Source organism: Dama dama, chromosome 11 (assembly GCF_033118175.1).
Source record: "Dama dama isolate Ldn47 chromosome 11, ASM3311817v1, whole genome shotgun sequence".
Classification (NCBI taxonomy): domain Eukaryota; kingdom Metazoa; phylum Chordata; class Mammalia; order Artiodactyla; family Cervidae; genus Dama; species Dama dama.
In genome coordinates this window covers 7,760,624-7,781,760 of record NC_083691.1, presented here as the reverse complement: position 1 = coordinate 7,781,760, position 21,137 = coordinate 7,760,624, and the positions used below count along the sequence as shown (strand labels likewise).

Below are 21,137 nucleotides of genomic sequence, written 5' to 3'. Positions count from 1 at the left end.
CCAGCGGAGCCCCCCTCCCGCCCCCGCCGTGACACTTGAGTGCTCAGTCCGAGGTGCCCTCCGCTTGGTCCCGAGCGATGGGCCTCGAGATGTGGGGAGGGGCCGCCTCCCCTCAGTGGCCCCTGGTTGCGTGCCCCCACACAGGTCAAGATGCAGAAGGGAGAGCGCCAGATGGCCAAAAGGTTCCTGGAGGAGCGGAAGGAGGAGCTGGAGGAGGTGGCCCAAGAGCTGGCCGAGACCGAGCACGAGAACACGGTGCTGCGGCACAACATCGAGCGCATGAAGGAGGAGAAGGACTACACCATGTGAGCGGCCCGGCCCCGGGGTCAGCACGGGCACCGCGCCCTCCTGATCCCCTGCAGAGTGCAGTGGGGGAGGCCATCGGGGAGACCTTTGTGTGAAAAAAACAAGAGTCCCTCAGGACACCTGGGAGCCAGGCAGTGGGGACGCGGGCAGAAGACGCGGCCGGTCGCAGGATCGTGTTCTGGGAAGGCCCCAAGGAGGGAGGCGTCTGTGACTGAGAAGTCAAAAAGCAGGCCAGAGCGAGGGCAATAGGGTGGGCCAAGGGCAGGGGTGCCACAGGTTCGCAAGGGCTCTTGGTGCCCACTTGGAGGCATTTGCAGTGAGGGTGCTTGGGAGCCACTGAAGGGTGATGGAAGCAAGGGAGCGGTGTGACCGGACGTGGGGAGAGCGGAGGGGAGAGCTCAGAAGTGGATCTGAAGGTGGTGGCTAGGTGACCTTGGCAGTGGCCGGGGGCTGCGGTGACACTGGTTTCTGAGAGACAAGCAGGTGGCAGCACGTCTCCTGGTATGGAGGCCCCGCTCTGGTGACCGCATTTCCTTCCAGAAGGCCGAGCGGGCCTGAAGGGCCATCCCTGCCCCCCTCCCCCACTCCTGTACCCTGACCAGGAGATGAGGCTCGCAGGGCATTGTGAGGCGAGCCTCGCAGCTTCAGGTGGGCAGGGCCCTGGGGGGCGGCTCACAGGGTCCTGTTCTTTCTGGCCCCAGGCTGCAGAAGAAACACCTCCAGCAGGAGAAGGAGTGCCTCATGTCCAAGCTCGTGGAGGCTGAAATGGACGGGGCTGCTGCTGCCAAACAAGTCATGGCCCTGAAGGACACCATCGGGAAACTGAAATCGGTAAACGGCCGCCAAAGCCACCCAGCCTGGGGCTGGGCCCAGAGAGGGGGCACCTGCAGACTCTGGCGGGGTCTTTACGCAGTCATCATGCTGACTTTATGACATCTTCAGGCCAGGGCAGGGCACTCTTAACTCCTCAGCCCCCCCCTTCTCACTTCTGGGGCCTGACCCTCGAAGATGACCTTTGGTAGCCGGGGCCTCCGAGGAGATGTCATCATGGGTCTCCTGGGATCACAGTAAATCCAGGCATCTGTCTGATTCTTGCAAGTATCAGGCACCAAGTATATCGTCCAGGAAGTGCACCTCTTCCAGGAAGCCTGCCCTAACTGCTCTTGCCCACACTGAGCTCTCTGGCCCCTTTCTCTGCCTGGCACTCTCAGCAGGCTCAGCTCCAGCCCATCCCTTCTGGTCTTCCTCCTGCAGCTGCCTTGCCCAGCTCTTCTTGCCCAGGCTTCCTGGCACCAGGGACTCCTAAGTTCCCCATGGAAATTCCCTGTGCCAGCTCTTCCATTCTCCCCTTGTGCCTGGCAAGATTGCCTCCTGTCTTCCAGGAGAAACAGATGACCTGCTCGGACATCAACACCCTAACGAGGCAGAAGGAACTTCTCCTGCAGAAGCTGAGCACATTTGAAGAGACCAACCGCACTCTGCGAGACCTGCTGAGGGATCAACACTGCAAAGAGGTGAGGGGCGGCCCCCGCCCCACCCAGGCTCCCGTGCAGAGCCTGGGCCCTTCCAGCCCTGCAGGCTCCTGTCTGTAAAAAGAAAATATTCTCGGTGCTTGCTGACCTGAGGGGTCATAGGAAGATTGGCTGAAATCAATCACATGAAACGCCGGGCATCTGGTAGACAGACTGCCTTCCTTTTTGAAGCGGGCCTGGCAGTACAAGAAGGACCTTGGAAGTCAGAAGGGCAGCGGGGAGTCAGGGAGGGGTTTTAGCCCATCCCAGGGTTCCTGTGGCAAAGCAGGCAGGGGAGGAGACCTGAGTTTTAGGAAGTAGGAGGCTTAATGGCTGGCAGATACACTGTATGATATCACTTTGTTTTCTTAAAAAAAATATGGTCTCAAATATATTATATGTTAGCAAATGATTCTGAAAAGACCGACAGCATAAACAGCTCTCTTCCCACTTGGTTCAACCCAAAGGGGTACCTGGAGTCTCAAAATGCCAGTCCTGACAAGATGGTATTTTTCTTAGATTTTGTTTATTTGCTTGTTTAGGACTTTTTTTTTTTTTTTTTTTTTTTTGGCTGCTTCGTGCAGTTTGTGGGATCCTAGACCCCTGACTGGGGGTCAAACCCACACTCCCTGTCATGGAAACTCAGAGTCCCAATGACTGGACTGCCAGGGAATTCCCTATTTTTCTTAGTTTACCATCTTTTTTTTAAAAAGCAGTGTCACCTTCCTTTGCTTTTATTTTAAAAATTAACGTTTAAAACAATAGTGGACCTGCTATCCAACTTTCTAAACAAAACCTTGTCCACATGACTGAATCCGTCTTGGTCTCCTTTGTCAATAACCTCATCTCCCTCCCATCAGAGGGGAACTTTATCTGCGTTCCGATAGTTTTTCTCTTGGGTATGCATCCTCAAGCAACGTATGGTATAGTTTAGCATGTTCTCAGACTTGACATAAATGATATTGTTCCATATGTATTCTTACTTTGCGTTTTTCAGTCAATGTTTTTATGAGATCTATCCATTTTTATTCTTGAAACCTAAGGTGGTTCATTTGCCCTGCTCTATTCCGTTTTGTGACAGTACCACAACTTATTTACTCACCCTTCTGTTGATGGAGGCAGTTTTCAGTTGTTTGCGCTCACAAGCAGTGTTATTTTGCACAGTCGTCTGGACTATCCTGGTGTTCTTGAGAGTTTCCAGAATATATTTCTATGACTTTTACTAGTTACAGCTAAATTATCCTCTTAAAATATTTCTGTCTCATTTCTAGTTCAGTGTTCATGGGTGGGTGATTTTTAATCTCTCTGGGCCTTGGATTTCCCACCTATAAAATGGGAATAGCATGTTTCACATGGGGTGGTAAGCGATTTAGAGATGTTGCCTGGACGAGGATTGTGTGTACTCCCGGCACGCGGTGGGTGCTTGGTAAATGGTGGCTGATGCTACTGCTTGTCTTGGGACTGGAGAGGCTTTCAGAAAACTTCTTCCTACCAGTTGTTTTCCCTTTTTGCCTTCTTACCTCCTATTATACCAGCCTGGAAGCCCAGACTCTCCAGTTGGAGGTGAGGGGTCAGCTAATTTAAACTCCCACCCATAGCAAGTGTCCCCAGTTCTATCCAGGTGCTCACCTCCTTCTGCCTGTGCGGCCCTCGGGACTGCACCCCCATCTCAGTGCTTCCTGGGGAGTGCTCAGAGCGGTGGGGGCACTGTTCCGGCTCTGGAGTTCTTTGGCTTTGGGCACAGCTCTGCCTTTTCCGACTGTGATCTCAGGCAGCTGACTTCACTTCTCCCAGCCTCAGTCTCTTGGTCCGTGTAGTGGGCGTGGTGACAGTGCCTGGCTCCATAGGGTGGGGGATTTGCTGTGGTCACGTGCTAGTCGGTGTAGAGTCCCCCAGAGGCTCAGAGGGCGTCATGGCCTATCCTTTGGATCCCTGGTCCAGGCTTTCATCCTGTGTTCTTTGCCTCTTGTTGCCAGAGAAACCACAGTGCTGTCTTCTTTCAGTTCCTGGGTCCCCGGGAAATTTCGGGACCAGGGAGCCCTTTTCTCTCGGCCCGTTAGGGTGAACTGAGGGACTGAAATGGAAAGAGGAGTGAGCCTTCTTCTAGGGGTACTTTGTTCAGGTGCCCGGGAGGAAGGATAGAGATGGTTCACAAAGACACAGCCCAGTGTGAAAGTGGGCAAGGGTGTGAGCAGGCAGTCTGGGGAAGGGGAAGCCTAAATGGCTAAATAAGCATGAGAGTTATTTAATAATTCAGTAATTAGGGAAGTGCGAATTATCAGAAGGGTTCATGCTGGCAAGACTGGCAAGAGGTAGAGGCTGGCTGCTGCCCGGTGCTCTCACATCCTGCTTGAAGGTGTGAGTCAGTGCAGGCATTATGCAGGGCATGTCAGCTGTCACAAATCACAAACCTTCTGGCCCAGCCATTCTTACCCTTTGTATCAGTCCTGGAGAGACACCATGGTATATGCTCAACTTGTCTATTGCTGCAGTATTTTACAGTTGCAAAACCTGGTATTTATTGTTGCAAAACCCAGGAGCCACCTTATTGTCCAAAAGTTATGGGGGGAGGTTAAAAATACCGCTGCATTTTAGAGATAGAAAGCAGATTAGGGGTTAGGGAATTCCCTGGTGGTCTAGTGGTTCGGCCAGAGAAGGCAATGGCAACTCACTCCAGTACTCTTGCCTGGAAAATCCCATGGACGGAGGGGCCTGGTAGGCTGCAGTCCATGGGGTCGCTAGGAGTCAGACATGACTGAACGACTTCACTTTCACTTTTCACTTTCATGTATTGGAGAAGCAAGTGGTAACCCACTCCAGTATTCTTGCCTGGAGAATCCCAGGGACGGGGGAGCCTGGTGGGCTGCCGTCTATGGGGTCGCACAGAGTCGGGCGTGACTGAAGCCACTGAGCAGCAGCAGCAGCAGCCAGTGGTTAGGACTTGGCACTTTCACTGCCAGGGCCAGGGTTCAGTCCCTGGTCAGGGAACTAAGATCCTGCAAGTCATGTGGCATGCCACCCCAGCCCACCCCTACACACTAAAAGCACAGATTGGGGGTTTCTGGGGGCAGGGAGGAAGAGAAAATGGAGACTGACTGCTTGACAGGTGCGGGTTTCTTTCTAGGTGATGAAAAAATTCTGAAAATAGATAGTAGTGGGTCTTCCCTGGTGGCTCAGACAGTAAAGAATCCTCCTGCAATGTAGGAGATCTGGGTTCGATATCTGCGTTGGGAAGATCCCCTGGAGGAGGGCATGGCCGCTCCAGTATTCTTGCCTGTGGAATTCCATGGACAGAGGAGCCTGGCAGGCTATAGTCCATAGGGTCACGAAGAGTCGGACACGACTGAGCGACTAATACTTTCACTTCTCTCTTTCAGATGGTAGTGACGGTTACACAGCATTGTAAATGTACCATATGCCACTGAATTTTACACTTAAAAATGGCGGCAAAGTTTGTTATATTTTACCAAATATACCAAAAACTGTTGAATTGTACATTTTAAATGGATGGCCTGTATCTGCATTTATATCTCAATAAATGTGTTTTTTGAGAATCCAGTTGTAGACAGAATTACAGTATGGTATCATTTTGGTAAAATTACACATTAACTCCTTCCCACCCTCACCTCCCAAAAGATAGTTCTCTAGGGGTAGCTCTGTGTAAATGCAGAAAGAAAGGAAGGGCAGGACAGTCACCAAACTCGCCACTGTAGGACTGGGTTTGGAGGTGGGGATGAGGGCTTCATTAAATATTTTATGATGAGTATATAATTCATTACTTCCATCATGAGAAATATAATTTTCAGGAAAGGAATAGGATCTAGAGGAAGTAGACATCTCAGTTTATTGGTTAACGAGTTGGCTTTTCCTGCCTTCCCTTAAAGGATTCCGACAGACTGATGGAACAGCAAGGGACACTATTGAAACGGCTGGCGGAGGCGGACTCTGAGAAAGCGGTAACACACAGCGCCCCCTGCCTGCCAGAGCGGGTATAGGCGACAGCATAGAGATGCTGAGCGGCTGCAGAAGGGCTGGAGCCCTGCTCTGCTATTTTTGGGGGGGTCTTAGTTTCATGATCTGTAAAAAATATGAAGCAGATATTCCCATCCCTCCTGCTCCACTGGGCTTGTCTAGCTGCTCACTTGAGAGCTTGAATCACCAAGTTGGACGCCAGCCTGAGGGATGGTGATGGTGGTGATGGATTTGTAAGCCATCAGTTTGTTCTCTGAATTTCCTCGTTTGTATTATGGTGTAGACTTCTTGACCCCAAAATTTCAGTTCTCCCAAGGAATCTCTGCCAAGGCAGCATGTTCCAAAGTCTGTTCCATGGAACCTTGAGTTCCTCAAGTGTTAATGGGTATAAGAAACAAAAGAGGGGGGGAGTGATACATGGCCAAATAAATATGGGAAACTACTGACCAGCCTGAATGGCACATTCGACAAGCTGTTTAACTTCAAGACTTTCTGGAGCATTAGACGTATTAATGTCTGTTGTGAGGTTCTGAGAGAGAAAGAAATAGAGACCACGATTCCCAAGGTTTGGCCCTTGGTGCCTGGCTGAACATCACTAGGATTCAGCAGTCATGGTGATAATGCCTGAATGTGCATTCGCAGCTCGAGAGCCTTGTCAAATTACGATACATCAGTAAATGGAAATACTAAGGTGCTTTATCAAAAGATACATATTTAATCACACTATGGTGAACATGGTTATACAGCAAAATATGTACTTGGCTTTTTAGTCTGTGTTAACAGTGGTTATCTCTGGGTGGGAGATTGTGGGTATTCCTTAGTGTTTTTTGTGTGTGTCAGTATTTCCCACAGTTAACATCATTTTAAATTGTTATTTAAAAAAAATTGAGATACAGATGTTAGGTGCTTCCTGCTTGATCTCTGTGATCGAGCCAGTGTCTTTGGGACTTGAGCCCAGTGGCCAGGCACTCACAGGAGTCTTGTCCTCCCTGGGCTGAGCCTCCTCTCCCTTCCCAGGGAGCTCATGACAGTCTGTTCTCCCCAGCGCCTGCTATTACTGCTGCAAGACAAAGACAAGGAGGTGGAAGAGCTCCTCCAGGAAATACAATGTGAGAAGGTACCATCCCCGACAGTCGCTCCTCCGTGTGGGCCGGGAGAGTGTGCTCTTCCAGCTCGTGGGTAGAGTGTGCTCTGGAATTGCAGAGCTGGGTTCAAATCCTGGCTCTGTCACTTTCTCCGTCTCTCCAAAGGCTCAAGCAAAGACAGCATCTGAGCTTTCCAAGTCCATGGAGACCATGCGGGGGCATTTGCAAGCACAGCTTCGGTGCAAAGAGGCGGAGAACAGTCGCCTGTGTATGCAGATCAAGGTACCGGCTTGGCCCCGCCGGTGGGAAAGGGAGAGGGCAGGGCCTGGCAGTCCAGGGACTGTGGCCTGGCCAAGGCGCTCACATTCAGGATTTGCCCCTAAAGGTTTGGGGGGTGCTGCTGCCAAAGCACTCTGAGCCAGTGGCAAGGGACACTCTGGGCCAGGGGCAAGAGCAGGGGTTTGGGTGTTCTTCCCAGCAGTGACCAGTGGGTGCCGTGCTCCTGAGCCATTCATATAATCCCTTAGGCCTCCAGTTCTCCTAACTACCCATGGGGTGGGTAGGGGGTAGGGGGTGGGCTGACGTCTTTGAGCCAGGGACCCTCTAAGGTCACAGCTCTGCTGAGTAACTGAGGAATATCTCTGACTACTGGGAGTTCAGGGAAGGATGCCAGAAGAGTTCTATCTTAACACCAAGACCCAGCGGGTTCCGTGATGGGAGAGGTGTTTTGGGGAGCTGGGCAGGGCCCTCACATCTCTGGTCTGTATCACCTCCCACACAGTTGACCTGATTTCTGTCTCCCTCATTCCTCCTTTTTGCTGCCCGCCACCCCCCAACCCCGCACCGCACCCTTCTCTGGACTTCTTGTCTCTCCTCCACCATTGTCCCTGCCTCCCAGAACCTGGAGCGCAGCGGAAACCAGCACAAGGCAGAAGTGGAGGCCATCATGGAGCAGCTGAAGGAACTGAAGCAGAAGGGAGAGCGAGACAAAGAGTCCTTGAAGAAAGCCATCCGAGCCCAAAAAGAGAGAGCCGAGAAGAGCGAGGAGTATGCTGAGCAGCTGCACGTGCAACTTGCCGACAAGGTAGCGGCCTCCCCGAGGAGGGCAGGCCGACGAGGAAGGGACAGGGGTGGGGCGGTGGATGGGCAAGGAGCAGCTGGGCAGGTGGAGGCGAAAAGCTCCAGAGAGGTGGCTGGGTAGGCAAATGGAGAAATGGATGGCAGTCGAGGGGGTGAATGAGCTGGGAGGATGGCTGGCTGGCTGGAGAAAGAGGCAGTCAGGGAGTAAACAGCTAAAAGGATGGTGATGGGGGAGGGCAGCTGGCTGGAGACAAGTGGAGGGTTTGTGGGACATTCTAACCACAGCAGTATCGCAGGTGGGAATGATGGTTATGGATTTGCAGTCAAGGTGCGTGTGATGCTGGAAACTGAAAAGCAGCATCTGGCTGCTGCTTTAGTCTCAGCGCTTCTAGAAAGGAATCGCAGGAGTGGGGTTATCAGGGGTTATCACGTTATCAGGGTGAGGGGTGTGGCCTGGGACGGCCCTCGGCTCCCTGGGCCTCAGTGCTGACACCTGACCGACGGACCCTGTCTACTGTCCCCTGTTCCCAGGATCTTTATGTCGCTGAAGCTTTATCCACTCTGGAGTCATGGAGGAGCCGCTATAACCAAGTTGTAAAAGACAAGGGAGACCTTGAGCTGGAAATTATTGTCCTGAACGAGTATGTCTATTGAGGAGAGGGCATGGGGCCGGTTGGAGGAGGGGGTGAGCCGGTGCGAGGTGCCAGGTATCCCAAGGCAGCTCATGTGGGTCACATGGGTGCCATCTGGTCTCCTCTGGTCCAGGGCCGCATTGGACTGGCCCACAGGTAGGCCCTGGTTCCAGCCCTGTCCCAGGGTCCTAGCCCCTGGTGGGCAGTATGGACGGGCCTTCTCTGCTCATACCTGGCCAGAGCGGGGCCCTAACCTGCACGGCAGAGAAACAGGCCCAGCCACAGTGGTATCCTCCTTCCAGTTCTTGGGGGACAAGGCAACTGGTTTCTGCCTTTGCCCTATCTTCTCTCAGCTTCTCTTTGTCTCTACCAGTCAGTAGGTCAGAGGTATCACCTGGGAGTAGTGGGCAAAAGTGGCCTTAAGTTGAAGGTGACTGAACACACCTTCCTTGTCACTGGTGAACTATCAACAGTGACCATTATCCGGCTCAGCCGTATTCATGTGTTCATTCATTTGTTTATTGAGCAACTACTATGTATCAGGCTGTGTGTTGGCCTTTAAGGTTACAGCAGTTAAAAAACAAATGCATTGCCTTCCCCATGGAGTTAACCCTGTACTGCAGTAGGAGACAGGGCTACAGAGACCTGGACTCCCAGGGCTAAGGGGTCACAGGGGAGCTAACTTGGTCTCTAGGTCAGGATTGTTTTGCCTGAGGAATACCTTTGGTTGTTTTCATCTCAATTTGGCAAACATATCCTGGGAAACCCGCTAAATGCTGGGCCTTATGCCAGGCACTATCCTTGGGATTCTCCATCTAGTGGGAGAAAATGGATAGTTAAAGCAGAAGGATCTGAGGTACAGACGAAAGGGATCAAGGAAGACATGTCCTGAGGTGGGAAGTCTGAACTGGGTTTTTCAAGTTGAGCGGGCGTTTGCTGGTGAAGCAATACAATGTGTTTGCTCGGGCCTTGTCAGTACTTAGAAAACATTTGCTGAATGGCAAACTATAATTTCTCAATACTCAGAGCACATGCTGTGCAAAGGCGCGGTGGTGGATCTGCAGTCAAGAGCCCCCAGGCTCCTCCGAGGCCTCAGACTCTGTTTTTGGATTAGAGCCCCTGCCAAGGGCCTCAGGGTGGGGGAAGGGGACTAGGGCGGGGGTGGGGTGGGGGGAGCCGGGTGCCTTTCCACTGCTTTGTGGCACCCGCCCTCACCTGAGGGAGACGGAACCCCAGTGTGATATGTGTGTGAGGGAGATGGATGCCTGGGGACCACTGAGCCTAGGAGTTCTGTCCTGACTTCAATTCCTGATGGGCTAAGAGATCAGGAACTGCTGTGGGGAGCTGGGAAGGGACTGCATTCGTAGCCCTTGTCTTTAGGGAATGTCTCAACCTTGTGGGACGATTAGAACAGAGAAGGCTTCTTAGAGGGAGTGGTAAGGGAGGCAGACCTTAAAGGCTGTTATATGAAAGCGGGCTACCTGGGAACGCCATGGGTGCCAATGCAGGGGCAGCTGCTCTTTGCAGTGGAGACTGGGAGTGGGCCGGGTGCCAAGGAGAGGGACATGGGTGACCTGGGAAGGAGCCCCAGGCCCCACTCCACACAAAGACGCAGGCTGCTCACAGCCTGCGGGGTTGATTGTGTCTGCTTTCGCTTTGTGACCTTCCAGCCGGGTGACAGATCTCGTAAACCAACAACAGACCTTGGAGGAGAAGATGCGGGAAGACCGGGACAGCCTGGTGGAGAGACTACACCGGCAGACCGCCGAGTATTCCGCATTCAAGCTAGAGAACGAGAGGCTGAAGGTGGGTTGTGAGAGCCGGGCCCGGGACATTCAGGTAGAGAGCAGACGGCTAGGTACTTCTGGTTGGGCCTGGAGATGACCACTGGGGCCTCCTAAGGGCATGGAGGCAGCAGTGGGCTAAGAGGGCTTGCTCTGGAGTTGGGGAGACCAAAATTCAAGTCCTGACCAAACCTTGTAGAGCTGCAGGACCCGAACAGGATGTCTGCCACGCTGTTGTTGCAGTTTCCTTAGGGGAGGAAGTGAGGTCTGTGTGGGGGGAGAGGCAGGTGAAGTGCCCCACGTGACACTCAGCCTGTGCACGTGAGGTAGATCTGACCTTGAAGTTAACACTGATGCTCCTGGCACACTGCTGGGGTCATCCACGTGCATTCACTCTCACTGTAACCTCCCAATAATGTGATAATTACTCCACCTTCTAGAATAAGGAGACCTCTTAGAGCGAGCTTAAGTTTCTTGCCAAGATTCTGCCCTTGGAAGTATTGGGAGTTCGGATTTGAACTTCAGTCTGACTCTGGGGCTGTAACCACTAGCTTTTAACCACTCGCTCTACACCCTCCAGCAGCCCGGTGGTGAGAGGCACCAAACAGAGGTTGACATTGCAGAGCCAGGTTGATCTTGCCTTTTAACCGATCTGGGCAATAATGTCCTTTTTTTTTTTTTTTTTTTACCTGATTTTTGTTAAGTAACAGATTTAAGGAAGTATAATACAGAAAGGTACACAAAATAGACATACTTTGTCCACCAGTCGCCCTGATGGAACCTTAAAGCCAGCCACCCTGGTGACCTCATCTAGTTACAGATACCCCCTGCTAACAGAGCAGTTATCCTGACTTCTGTCACTCCAGATGAGTTGGCCTGGCTTTGAGCTCCGAGCCTGGCCCTCGTGGCTCTTCCTCGGCGTTCTGTTTGTGGAAGTTATCCACGTCGTGTGTGCTGGTCCATCCTTCTCTGTGCTGCGCATTTTGCCATTGCAGGAATTACACCACGACATGTTTGTCCATTCTGCTGTCGATGGACGTTTGGCTGGTGCAGCTTCCTATACCTGAAGTAGAAATGCTCGGTCAATAGGTGGTACATTGACCTTTGGTAGATGTCAGCAAACAGTAAAGCAGTTGTACAGATTTCCACTCTTATCAGGGGTGTGTGAGAAATTGGCTCCGTGTCTCCTCAGCAACACTTGGTATTGTCCACCTTTTTCATTTTAAAAAGGTGGGAGAGCACGAGTGTATCATTGGTTGCAGTGCAATTGTTGCATAAATGACAGACAGCCCCACGTCTAACAGTTAACTGGGGTAATGTCTGAAGGATGGTATGTCTGTATGGTGAAATACAGTGTGGCTCTTCAAAATGTTTGTAGAGGTATATTTTCCTAGACATCAATTACAAAGGTAATCATAATTACACAGGTAAAATATGCTTATATGAAAGTTGAAAACATCACAGAAATGTGATAGCAGAACTGAAGGTCTCGTAACCATATATGTGCATTTATTCTAGTTTTTTTACCCTGATATTAACTTGCATATTCAAACATATGCACATTCATTCATCCATCTGTTATTCTGCAGCTTGATTTTCCCACTCAACCTTATTTCATGGATATCTTTTTTTTCTTTTGTTTTCTTTCTTTTAAATGAGTGCTTATTATTCTGTTGAGATACCATGACTTTATTTTGTCCCATGTGCTAAGGTGAGCCTTGGGTTATAGAACATTTATTGATGAGAGAAGTAGTTCTCAACACACTTGTTAATTGAAGAGTTTGTTGCAGAGCACTGGATATAATATAATGCCATGCTTATTGAAAAAAATAAAATATCAACACAGCTATCAATATATGGCCATATACTAAGGAATCATGATTTGCTTTTCTGGGTTTTATCTCCATTTTCTTTAATGATAATGTGTTGCCTTTTTTCTCCTTTTTTTCTTTGTTTTGGTCATGCCACGAGGAATTCGGGATCTTAGTTTCCTAAAAATGGATCAAATCCTGGCTCTCAGGAGTCAAAGTGCTGAATCCTAACCATGGGACTGCCAAGGAATTCCCAGTAATGCATTGCTCTTGTAATAAGAACAGAAAAACACGGGAATCTCTTATTTTCATCTATCTTCACTTGAGTGGGTCATATCGGGAGCCCCGCCCTGGTGCCTCTGCGGAAACCTGCTGGCAGAGGTCGAGTAGGTGGGGCTTCCCTTTGCCAGCCTCTCGGAGTAGGAGCCAGGGCTTGGTTTGGCCACCTGCTCCGGGACCTTTCCTACTGGTTACCCACGAGCCAGTTAACCTTAACCTGGTTCCCTTCTAGGCTAGCTTCGCCCCAATGGAGGACAAGCTCAACCAGGCGCACATCGAGGTCCAGCAGCTGAAGGCATCGGTTAAGAACTATGAGGGAATGATTGACAACTATAAGAGTCAGGTAGGCCGTCCGGTGCCAGCGGCCCTGCCAGGGCAGCAGCGCCTCCTGCTATGGAGGGAGGTGCCAAGGCCTCCCCCCAGAAAGGTGTTGTTTTTTTTTTTTTTTTCACCAAAACTTGGCTCTACCCAATGCTTTGTTGGTCCGCAGGTGATGAAGACCAGACTGGAGGCTGATGAAGTGGCTGCCCAGCTGGAACGCTGTGACAAAGAGAACAAGATCCTTAAAGATGAGATGAACAAAGAGATTGAAGCGGTATTGCTCCCCGTGCTCACCTTCTTCCCCTCCCAGTCCTGGGCCTGCAGTCTGTCCCTCCTGTTTGCCCTTGACGCTTCGGATGTGCTTCTCATCTCTTCTTTCTCTCTTCTGCTTCCTCGTTATTCCTCTTTCTCATCCCAGTTTTCCTTCTTTGTTTTCCTTAAAAAAAAAAAAAAAAATTTCCCCTACTTGGAACCTTCAGGTGGATTCACATCCACAGATCTGTCAGGCCGTAGGTGTGCCTGTTAAATGCATTCTGTGTGATGTCTTTATTTTGTGCCAGCCAAAAAATTGCCTCCTGTCCCCTTCCCCGCAAAAAAGCATCATTCTTCTAGAGACAGCTTTGCTGTCTGAAAGCAAAGGGATCATCTTAATAGTGACCTTGGAGACAGATTGAGTCCAGGCTCAGCCAGTACCTGGCTGCATATCCTTGGACACATCAGCATCCCTCTGCAGTCCTCAGGCTCCTCCTTAATACAAGGATGGGTGAAGACCAGATAGGTGATAGCTTTCCCTCTGACCCAGAGCATTGTGACTGCCTTCCTAGGAGCTTTTGGGTTACACTAGACTTGAATCCTGGCTCTGCCAGTTTCTAACTGAGTGACCTTGGGCAAATGATCCTTTGATCTTCAGAGTCCTTAGGTGGGGCCAGCAGCACCTACTGTGTAAGTTGTATCAATTCAGGGAGTAATGCCTGGGTCCTGGAGTTTGTTACATGATCGCCATTATTCTTCAATGAGTGAAGGAGTAGCAGGCTGCAGTCACCAAATGGCCAAATGCGTCCCCCCAGAGAACAGCTAAGATGTTTTTAGTGGCCTGCCGGGAGGCTGCACTTCTGCCCATGGGCCTTGCAGAATCCTTTCCGGGGGACGGAGAGCGGCCTTGCCCACATTCCCAAGGAGTCTGTTTGGTTGCTGCGGCCGCCAGGCCCTTCCCAACCGTGGGTTCCTCTCTCCCACTCCAGGCGCGGAGGCAGTTCCAGTCCCAGCTGGCTGACCTACAGCAGCTGCCTGATATCCTTAAGATCACAGAGGCTAAGCTGGCCGAGTGCCAGGACCAGCTGCAGGGCTATGAACGGAAGAACATTGACCTCACAGCCATCATATCAGACCTGCGCAGCCGGGTAAGGGACTGGCAGAAAGGGTCCCACGAACTGGCCCGAGCAGGGGCCCGCTTACCAAGATGAGCTGCACGCGCGCCCACCCCCGCCCCCCAAGGGAGGACCACTTCTTTTTCTTGGCTGCCGCTTTCTGAAAGGAGTGAGCTATCATCAGTGCTGTGAAATAAAAGTCTGGTGTGCCAAATGCCTTGTGTTTGCACAAAGTGATTGTAGTTATAGGAGCTGCCGGGCCCTCCTGCTCTCGCCGCTCCCCGAGTGCTCCAAGTCTCCGCCGGCCTCTGCCCTTCAACGCTCCGCTGCTGTCTTCAAGCCTCGTTTCTCCAGCGGACACCAAGCCATAGGTTTTCTTTGTCTCCGTCTTTCTCTTGCTTTAGCTGCCTTTCCCTAGTCTGACTAGACCCCTTGCCTGAGCTTCTGTCCCGACAGAGGACTGCTTTTCTCCCAGACGCAACCTGCCTTTGGGTGCCTGGAACCAAGCCGGCAAGGTCTAAGAAACGGTACACTCTCTTCTGCACTGTGACATCGGGTGAGACCCTTCCCTTCTCTACACCTGCTTCCTCGCAGTAACAGTGGAAGTAGCTGCCATTTTTTGAGCACGTCCTCTGTGCTCCGGCATTCTCTCATTTAATTCTCCCAGGAACTTTGCGAAGGGTCTTATTTCCCCCATTGTACAAAATGCAGCCGAGGGCAGAGATGGGGAGAAGTCATTTCCTGAGGTCACAGAGCTAATGCTTGTCAGCAGGGACTGGAAGCCAGCCAGCTCCATCTGGTTCCCAAGCCCATGTTCTGAGTACTTTAAATCACCTGCCTACTCTTGAACCTGAGTGTTCTCAGGGCCTTTCAGGCCTGGATTTCTGAGTCTTCTGGATAACTTCTCAAACCTGCCAGTCTGAAGGACTTGATAGATTCCCTGTGGCCTTGCTTGCACTGGTCCCCAGTTAAGGAGAATGACATCAGCGGTCCCACCAACGTCCTTGGTAAAGCTCGGTAGTGGGTTGCGTGGACCAGTTAGGCCTGCTGTCTGCTTCTGCCTTCTCATGTCTGCCCAGATCCTACTGACTGGCCTCTCCTGAACCAGAATGTGTCATAGTGGCTCTTCAGGATCGAAGCTGGCTTCTCAGCGTGGGAAAGCCTTCGGTTTCAGGGGTCGGGCCTAACCTGTCCCCACTCTCCTCTCTCCTCCAGGTCGTGCGTTGAGACTTGGATGCCTGCTGAGGGCAGCGCACCTCTCTCCTGGGTGTGGATGACAGGTCACAGGGATAAGGGAGGGCTGTACCTGGAGGTTCTTTAGTAAACCAGTCTGTGTTCCTGTCATTTTAGATCGAACACCAGGGGGACAAGCTGGAGATGGCGAGAGAGAAACATCAGGCTTCCCAGAAGGAAAATAAACAGCTGAGTCTGAAGGTGGATGAACTGGAGAGGTTAGAGGCACTTGGTCTGATCTCTGTCCTCTTCCTAGGACCTGAGACTTTTCTGCCACTTAGCTGCTTTGGGCTCAGTGTGCAGAAATGTTTGAGGGACTCGAGGCCCTGGAAGGTACTAGGCAGACCTCAGAGGAAAAGCTGTTTTCACTGCAGTGGTAAGCATTGTGGGAGAGAGGAAGGTGGTCTCTGGCCAGGGGGGATGCTCCATGACAGTGTGATCAAGATCAGACCACCCAGTGGTGGTCCAGTGGTTAAGACTCCGCGCTTCCACTGCAGAGAGCCTGGGTTCGATCCCTGCTCGGGGAACTAAGATCTTACATGCTGCATAGTGTGGCCAAAAAGTAAAAAAGAAAAAAAGGATCAGCCCACCCATAGGCACCACCTATCAGAAAGGCATGCTTTATCCAAGCAAACCAGCAGAGCCAGGTGCTGCAGTGGGGACACTCCCCCGCATTCTGCTTTTTGTTCCTGGTCACCCTTCCCAAGACCTTTCTGATCTATTCCCTGTTACTTACAGACTATTGGAGGCAGTCAGGTAAAGAGTTCACATTTTGGAATCAGAATCTCTGGCCTTTGATCACAACTTGGCCACTTTACCTGCATTGTGATCTTGAGCAAATCACTTGATCCTTTTGAACCTCATCACCCTGTTTACTCATCTTGAGAAAAGGAACAAGGTAGGGAGAACAGCCCAGTTCTTGGGGTTGTTGTGGATCTTCCACGAGATAATCCTCAAAGGGCATAGCATGTTACCTGGTGTACAAAATCACGCCATATAGGATAGTATATATGAGTTGGTATTATCTCCATTTTAGATACAAGGAAACTGAGCTTGGGGAGAGGTTAGATGACTTGCCCCAGATCACATGGCTGGTACTTGGCAAAGCTGTGACTTAGACTGTCTTCCTCCAGAGCTTTTAGTTCATAAAATGAGGGCTGGAGCCCTCGTTTCAGTGGTGAAAGACTTGGGGAATCCCAGGAGGCTGCAATTGGCCCACGTGGCTCACACAGCCTGCCAGCAGGGACTTTAAGCAAGTGGTCTCCCCTGGGCTCCACCTCTACTCTGCTGGCCTCAAAGATGCAGCTGGAAAGCTTAGGACTTACAGAGCTCCTGAGATTGGAAGGTGTTCTGGAAGCGCAGCAGGGACCATGTGTGCACACGAGATGGTCACTGCTGCCCCGTGGCTGGTCGCAAATGATGTTGAGTGGTCCAGCTGAAGTCCCTTTGCTGAGGGTGGCAGCAATGAAGAAGTGGGGGTGGGGTGGGGCATGGGTTTTGGTGACAGACCTACGAGCTGTGGTGACCTTGAGTCAGTAACTTCACCTCTCTGTGGCTCGGTTGCTTCATTTGTAAAGTGGGGAACAGAAATGGAACCCACATTCCTGAGCTGCAAGGTGCTGTGTTACATGTGATGACATACGTACGCGGCACAGCCAACAGTCAGCCTGTGCTTGCTCCTCCCACTCTCCATACAGCTTCTTGCCGTCATGATGATCAGCAGATTTCTTTGATTTATTCCTGTTATTCCCTGGAGATTCTTGGTGTGATGTGAACCCCAGTCCAGCGTGGCTGGCAGCCCCTGGCCGTGTGGAACAGGACACATAGTGGGATGGCAGACTCTTGACTGAGTGCTTTCACCTAGGAAATTGGAGGCGACCAGTGCCCAGAATATCGAGTTCCTACAGGTGATTGCCAAGAGGGAGGAGGCAATCCACCAGTCCCAGCTGCGACTGGAGGAGAAAACCCGGGAATGTGGAACCCTGGCGAGGCAGTTGGAGAGCGCCATTGAAGACGCCAGGAGGCAGGTCAGTCTCACATCTGTTGTTAAGTAGCTCTGTGTCTTTGGGCACATTGCTTAACTTCTCTGAGCCTATCTCCGCATCTGAAAAATGGGCATATTGTAGTAGTACCTGCCCCCACAGATTCATCATAAATGATTGTAAAGGACTTGGCACTGGATTCACAACTGCTCCTGTCATTGCTGCCGGTGTGGGCCTCAGACAGGTGTTCCACATCTGAGGTGGTGACTCATGGAACGTTGGCAAAGGGCAGGTGAAGCAGGCTTGCAGAAGTTGTCTCCGTAGCTAGCTCCCACCCTGAGGCTCCAGAGACCTCCACAGTGAGACCGGTTCGTGGGAGTGGCCCAGCCACTTCTTTTCCAGGTGTGCCCCGTGTCAGGTAAGTCAGCCCCACCTCTCTGCTTTCTGGGCAGGTGGAACAAACCAAGGAGCACGCAGCCTCCAAGGAGCGCGCAGCCCAGAAGAAAATCCTGGACCTTGAGACCCAGCTGAGCAGGACCAAGACTGAGCTCAGCCAGCTGCGGCGGAGCCGGGACGATGTGAGTCTTGCTGGGGGTGAGGGGTGAGAGCAGACAAGAAGGGCGTGGGTTGAGGTTTGAGCTTCCTGGGGCCCGCAGGGCACGGGCAGGGCACGGGCATGGGCAGGGCCCAGTGTTCTGTTGTTTTTATGAATATGACATGGTTTTATTTTTCTCCCATCACTTTCCCATCCCTTCAGGATATTCCAGGCCCATCCCCTTTTTAATTACCAGCTTTGTTAAGACGGCATTTACCATAAAACTCTCTCATTCAGATTGTACAATTCAGTGGTTTTGAGTACATTCTGAGTTGTGCAGTTATCACCACAATCCAGGTTGAGAATATTTTCAGAAAGAAAGTGACCCATTAGCAGCCACTCCCGTTCTCCCTGCCCTCATCCCCTGGCCTCTGGGGTTGGTCTGTTCTGGGTGTTCCACACACTTGGCCCCTGCCCTATGCCTCCTCTCAGGCTGATCGCCGCTACCAGAGCCGTCTGCAGGACCTGAAAGACCGCCTGGAGCAGTCGGAGAGCACCAACCGCAGCATGCAGAACTATGTCCAGTTCCTCAAGTCGTCCTACGCCAATGTGTTTGGGGATGGTCCCTACACTTCCTACCTGACCAGCTCTCCCATCCGCTCCCGGTCTCCTCCTACCTAAGCCGCTGCTCTTGGGCTAGGAGCTCAGATGAATGCCGTGGCAACAGAGGTGTCGCTAAGCCATACCTGGAAAGCCTATTGGTTTTCCTCTCTCTTCCTGAGATGAAGTATGTTCAGGATCTTGTCTTAGCCACTAACTCCAGAAAAGTGCCTCGAGCAGCAGAGGATGGAGCCGAACCCACTTAGTTCTCTCCTCTCCGATAGCATCACCTGATGGAAATTTCTAATTACCCCAACAGGCCTTAAAGCTACTACTGTTAGGGTCAGGTTTTAACTCACTGTGATTGGCTCTTTAGTTTCTCAAGAGAATGTTTGGCCTGGAATGTTTGGCCTGGACTTTCCCTCCAGACCCTTTTACAGCTCTCTTCTGTTTTTGGGTCTCTCTCTGTCTCTCTCTCTCTCTGTCTCTCTCTCTCTCTGTCTCTCTCTCTCTCTGTCTCTCTCTCGTTTTCCCTGACCCAAACCAGCAGGAGCTGTTAGGCAGAGGTCCTCACCACGCCTCACGTTCACACGCTGATTTCCTCGTTGCATGGGTACGGTGTCCTCTCCAAGGTGCTCCCCTCCCACCTGTGGCCAAGCTTCCTCAAGGCCACTTGCCCTCACGCACTTGCCTACAGACACTCGAGGGCTTATGCTTTACCAGTTCTCCTTGTAAAAGTACGATCCCAATCTCACTGATTTTTCTCTTGGCTAGGTTTGTGTCTGTGGAATGCATTTATTCTTGAAATGTGTGTGTTTTACAAAAAGCTTTTATAATCAATATTTAAGGTTCCATAGGATGGTCTTCTTTAACCACACAATCCCTTTTCTAAAAATGATTCAGTGAAACACTGCAGAAGAGCCAGTAAACGTTTTTTAAAGGATGTGGTACATGGAACATAAACTATTTTATTTTGACTGGGTTGGCTCTTTCTCCTCTGCATGCTTTCACTTTGCAATCCCATGAAAGGACCAGAGAAGATATATGGTAAGGTGCTGCTCGGTGTGTGAGGGCAGATGACTTTAGCTGTTAAGAGGAAGATGGGTTGTGTCTGTCTTACTATTTTTTAAATGTTCATTGCTTTCTAAAAGATGATGAGTTATTTTTGTCCTCCTCATATTCATATGTTCCTGTATTTAAAAGAACAACATATTCTTTAGAGAGAAGAGAACACACTTGGTGTTCTCTGCTGAATCCTAACCTTTCCATTCTAGATAGTATTGGCCTCTGGGTGATCCAGTCTGGTCCCCTCTCAGCCACTCTAACCCAAGTCCAAACCTCTGGAGAATTCCCCTGTGTCCCCAAAAGCAGTGGTCCCACACAGGCATCTGGATTGCACTCCCAGAACCGCACCCCACCCCACCCCCCACCCCCCGTTTTGGAGACGTTTGTAGTTTCCAGCTTTCAGTGGTTTGTTTTTGTTTGTTTTCTTCTTCAATTTTATTTTCAGCTTTTAATTTTGCCAAGGAAGGTCCCTGAAATTACTACCAACAGCTACCATTGCCATGAAACCATGCCTATTTTCACATCTTCAACATAGACTTGAACTTTCATACAATGTATGAAAGATCTTCCTAAGAAAAGATAGTTGATAAACTTACACCAATGTGCATACATTTCTGTATAACTCATCATTATCATCAAGCTAATGATAACCCCCTCAGTGCAGGATTCTGCTGTCTGTGGTGATGCTGTAGGAACACCTCTCTTTGGGTTCATGGCTGGGATTCTCTCAACAATGTTCTGTTTTTCTTTGTAAAATATTGTATTACAAAAAGTCCAGAGATTTTGTGAAAATGAAAAATGTTTATATTGCTTCAAATTCGAGAGTTTTCCTTTCTGCCTCAAAGAGACCCCATGAAATGGGCAAAAGGGTCAAAAGTTAGTGTCCTAGTTAAAGCTAGCCTCAGGCAATGATGAGCTTTTCATTTATTGAGATAGATTTATTTCACTCTTTTAAAGTGTATAATTCAGTGGTTTATAATATATTCAAAGTTGTGTGACCACCACACACAACTTTATCTAATTCTCAAACATTTTCATCACACCCAAATGGAACTTCTCCTGAGAAGCCTGTATGCACGACAAGATGTAACAGAACTGGACATGGGACAACAGACTGGTTCAAAATTGGGAAAGAAGTACATCAAGGCTATATATTGTCACACTGCTTATTTAACTTCTACACAGAGTATATCATGCTAAATGCCAGGCTGGATGGTTCACAAGCTGGAATCAAGATAGCCAGGAGAAATATCAACAATCTCAGATATGCAGATGACACCACCTTTATGGCAGAAAGTGAAGAGGAACTAAAGAGGCTCTTGAAGGTGAAAGAGGAGAGTGAAAAAGCTGTCTTAAAATTCAACATTGAAAACACTAAGATCCAGCCCCATCAGTTGATGGCAAATAGATGGGGGAAAGTTGAAACAGTGACAGGTTTTATTTTCTTGGGCTCTAAAATCACTGAGGACCATGACTGCAGCCATGAAATTAAAAAATGCTTGCTCCTTGGAAGAAAAGCTATGACAAACCTAGACAGCATATTAAAAAGCAGAGACATCACTTTGCCGACAAAG

At 50.4% G+C, this 21,137-nt stretch overlaps 1 protein-coding gene across 13 annotated transcripts in view; it reads left to right on the top strand.

Moving 5' to 3' along the window:
• ODF2 (outer dense fiber of sperm tails 2) overlaps nucleotides 1-19,480 on the top strand; it is a 29,035-nt gene extending 9,555 nt beyond the window's left edge. For 12 of the 13 annotated variants that reach the window (XM_061154510.1, XM_061154508.1, XM_061154507.1 and 9 more), the window contains 16 exons: nucleotides 145-305; nucleotides 1,008-1,137; nucleotides 1,689-1,820; nucleotides 5,702-5,773; nucleotides 6,835-6,906; nucleotides 7,040-7,156; nucleotides 7,773-7,958; nucleotides 8,486-8,595; nucleotides 10,257-10,392; nucleotides 12,693-12,803; nucleotides 12,951-13,055; nucleotides 14,023-14,181; nucleotides 15,499-15,599; nucleotides 17,246-17,408; nucleotides 17,816-17,941; nucleotides 18,391-19,480. In XM_061154510.1, coding sequence (XP_061010493.1) covers nucleotides 145-305; nucleotides 1,008-1,137; nucleotides 1,689-1,820; nucleotides 5,702-5,773; nucleotides 6,835-6,906; nucleotides 7,040-7,156; nucleotides 7,773-7,958; nucleotides 8,486-8,595; nucleotides 10,257-10,392; nucleotides 12,693-12,803; nucleotides 12,951-13,055; nucleotides 14,023-14,181; nucleotides 15,499-15,599; nucleotides 17,246-17,408; nucleotides 17,816-17,941; nucleotides 18,391-18,579 — 2,070 coding nt within the window. In that variant the 3' untranslated portion in view covers nucleotides 18,580-19,480. The remainder of the gene's footprint in view (nucleotides 1-144; nucleotides 306-1,007; nucleotides 1,138-1,688; nucleotides 1,821-5,701; nucleotides 5,774-6,834; nucleotides 6,907-7,039; nucleotides 7,157-7,772; nucleotides 7,959-8,485; nucleotides 8,596-10,256; nucleotides 10,393-12,692; nucleotides 12,804-12,950; nucleotides 13,056-14,022; nucleotides 14,182-15,498; nucleotides 15,600-17,245; nucleotides 17,409-17,815; nucleotides 17,942-18,390) is intronic. The other variant, XM_061154506.1, reaches the window with a different exon arrangement.
• The last annotated feature ends 1,657 nt before the right edge of the window (nucleotides 19,481-21,137 follow it).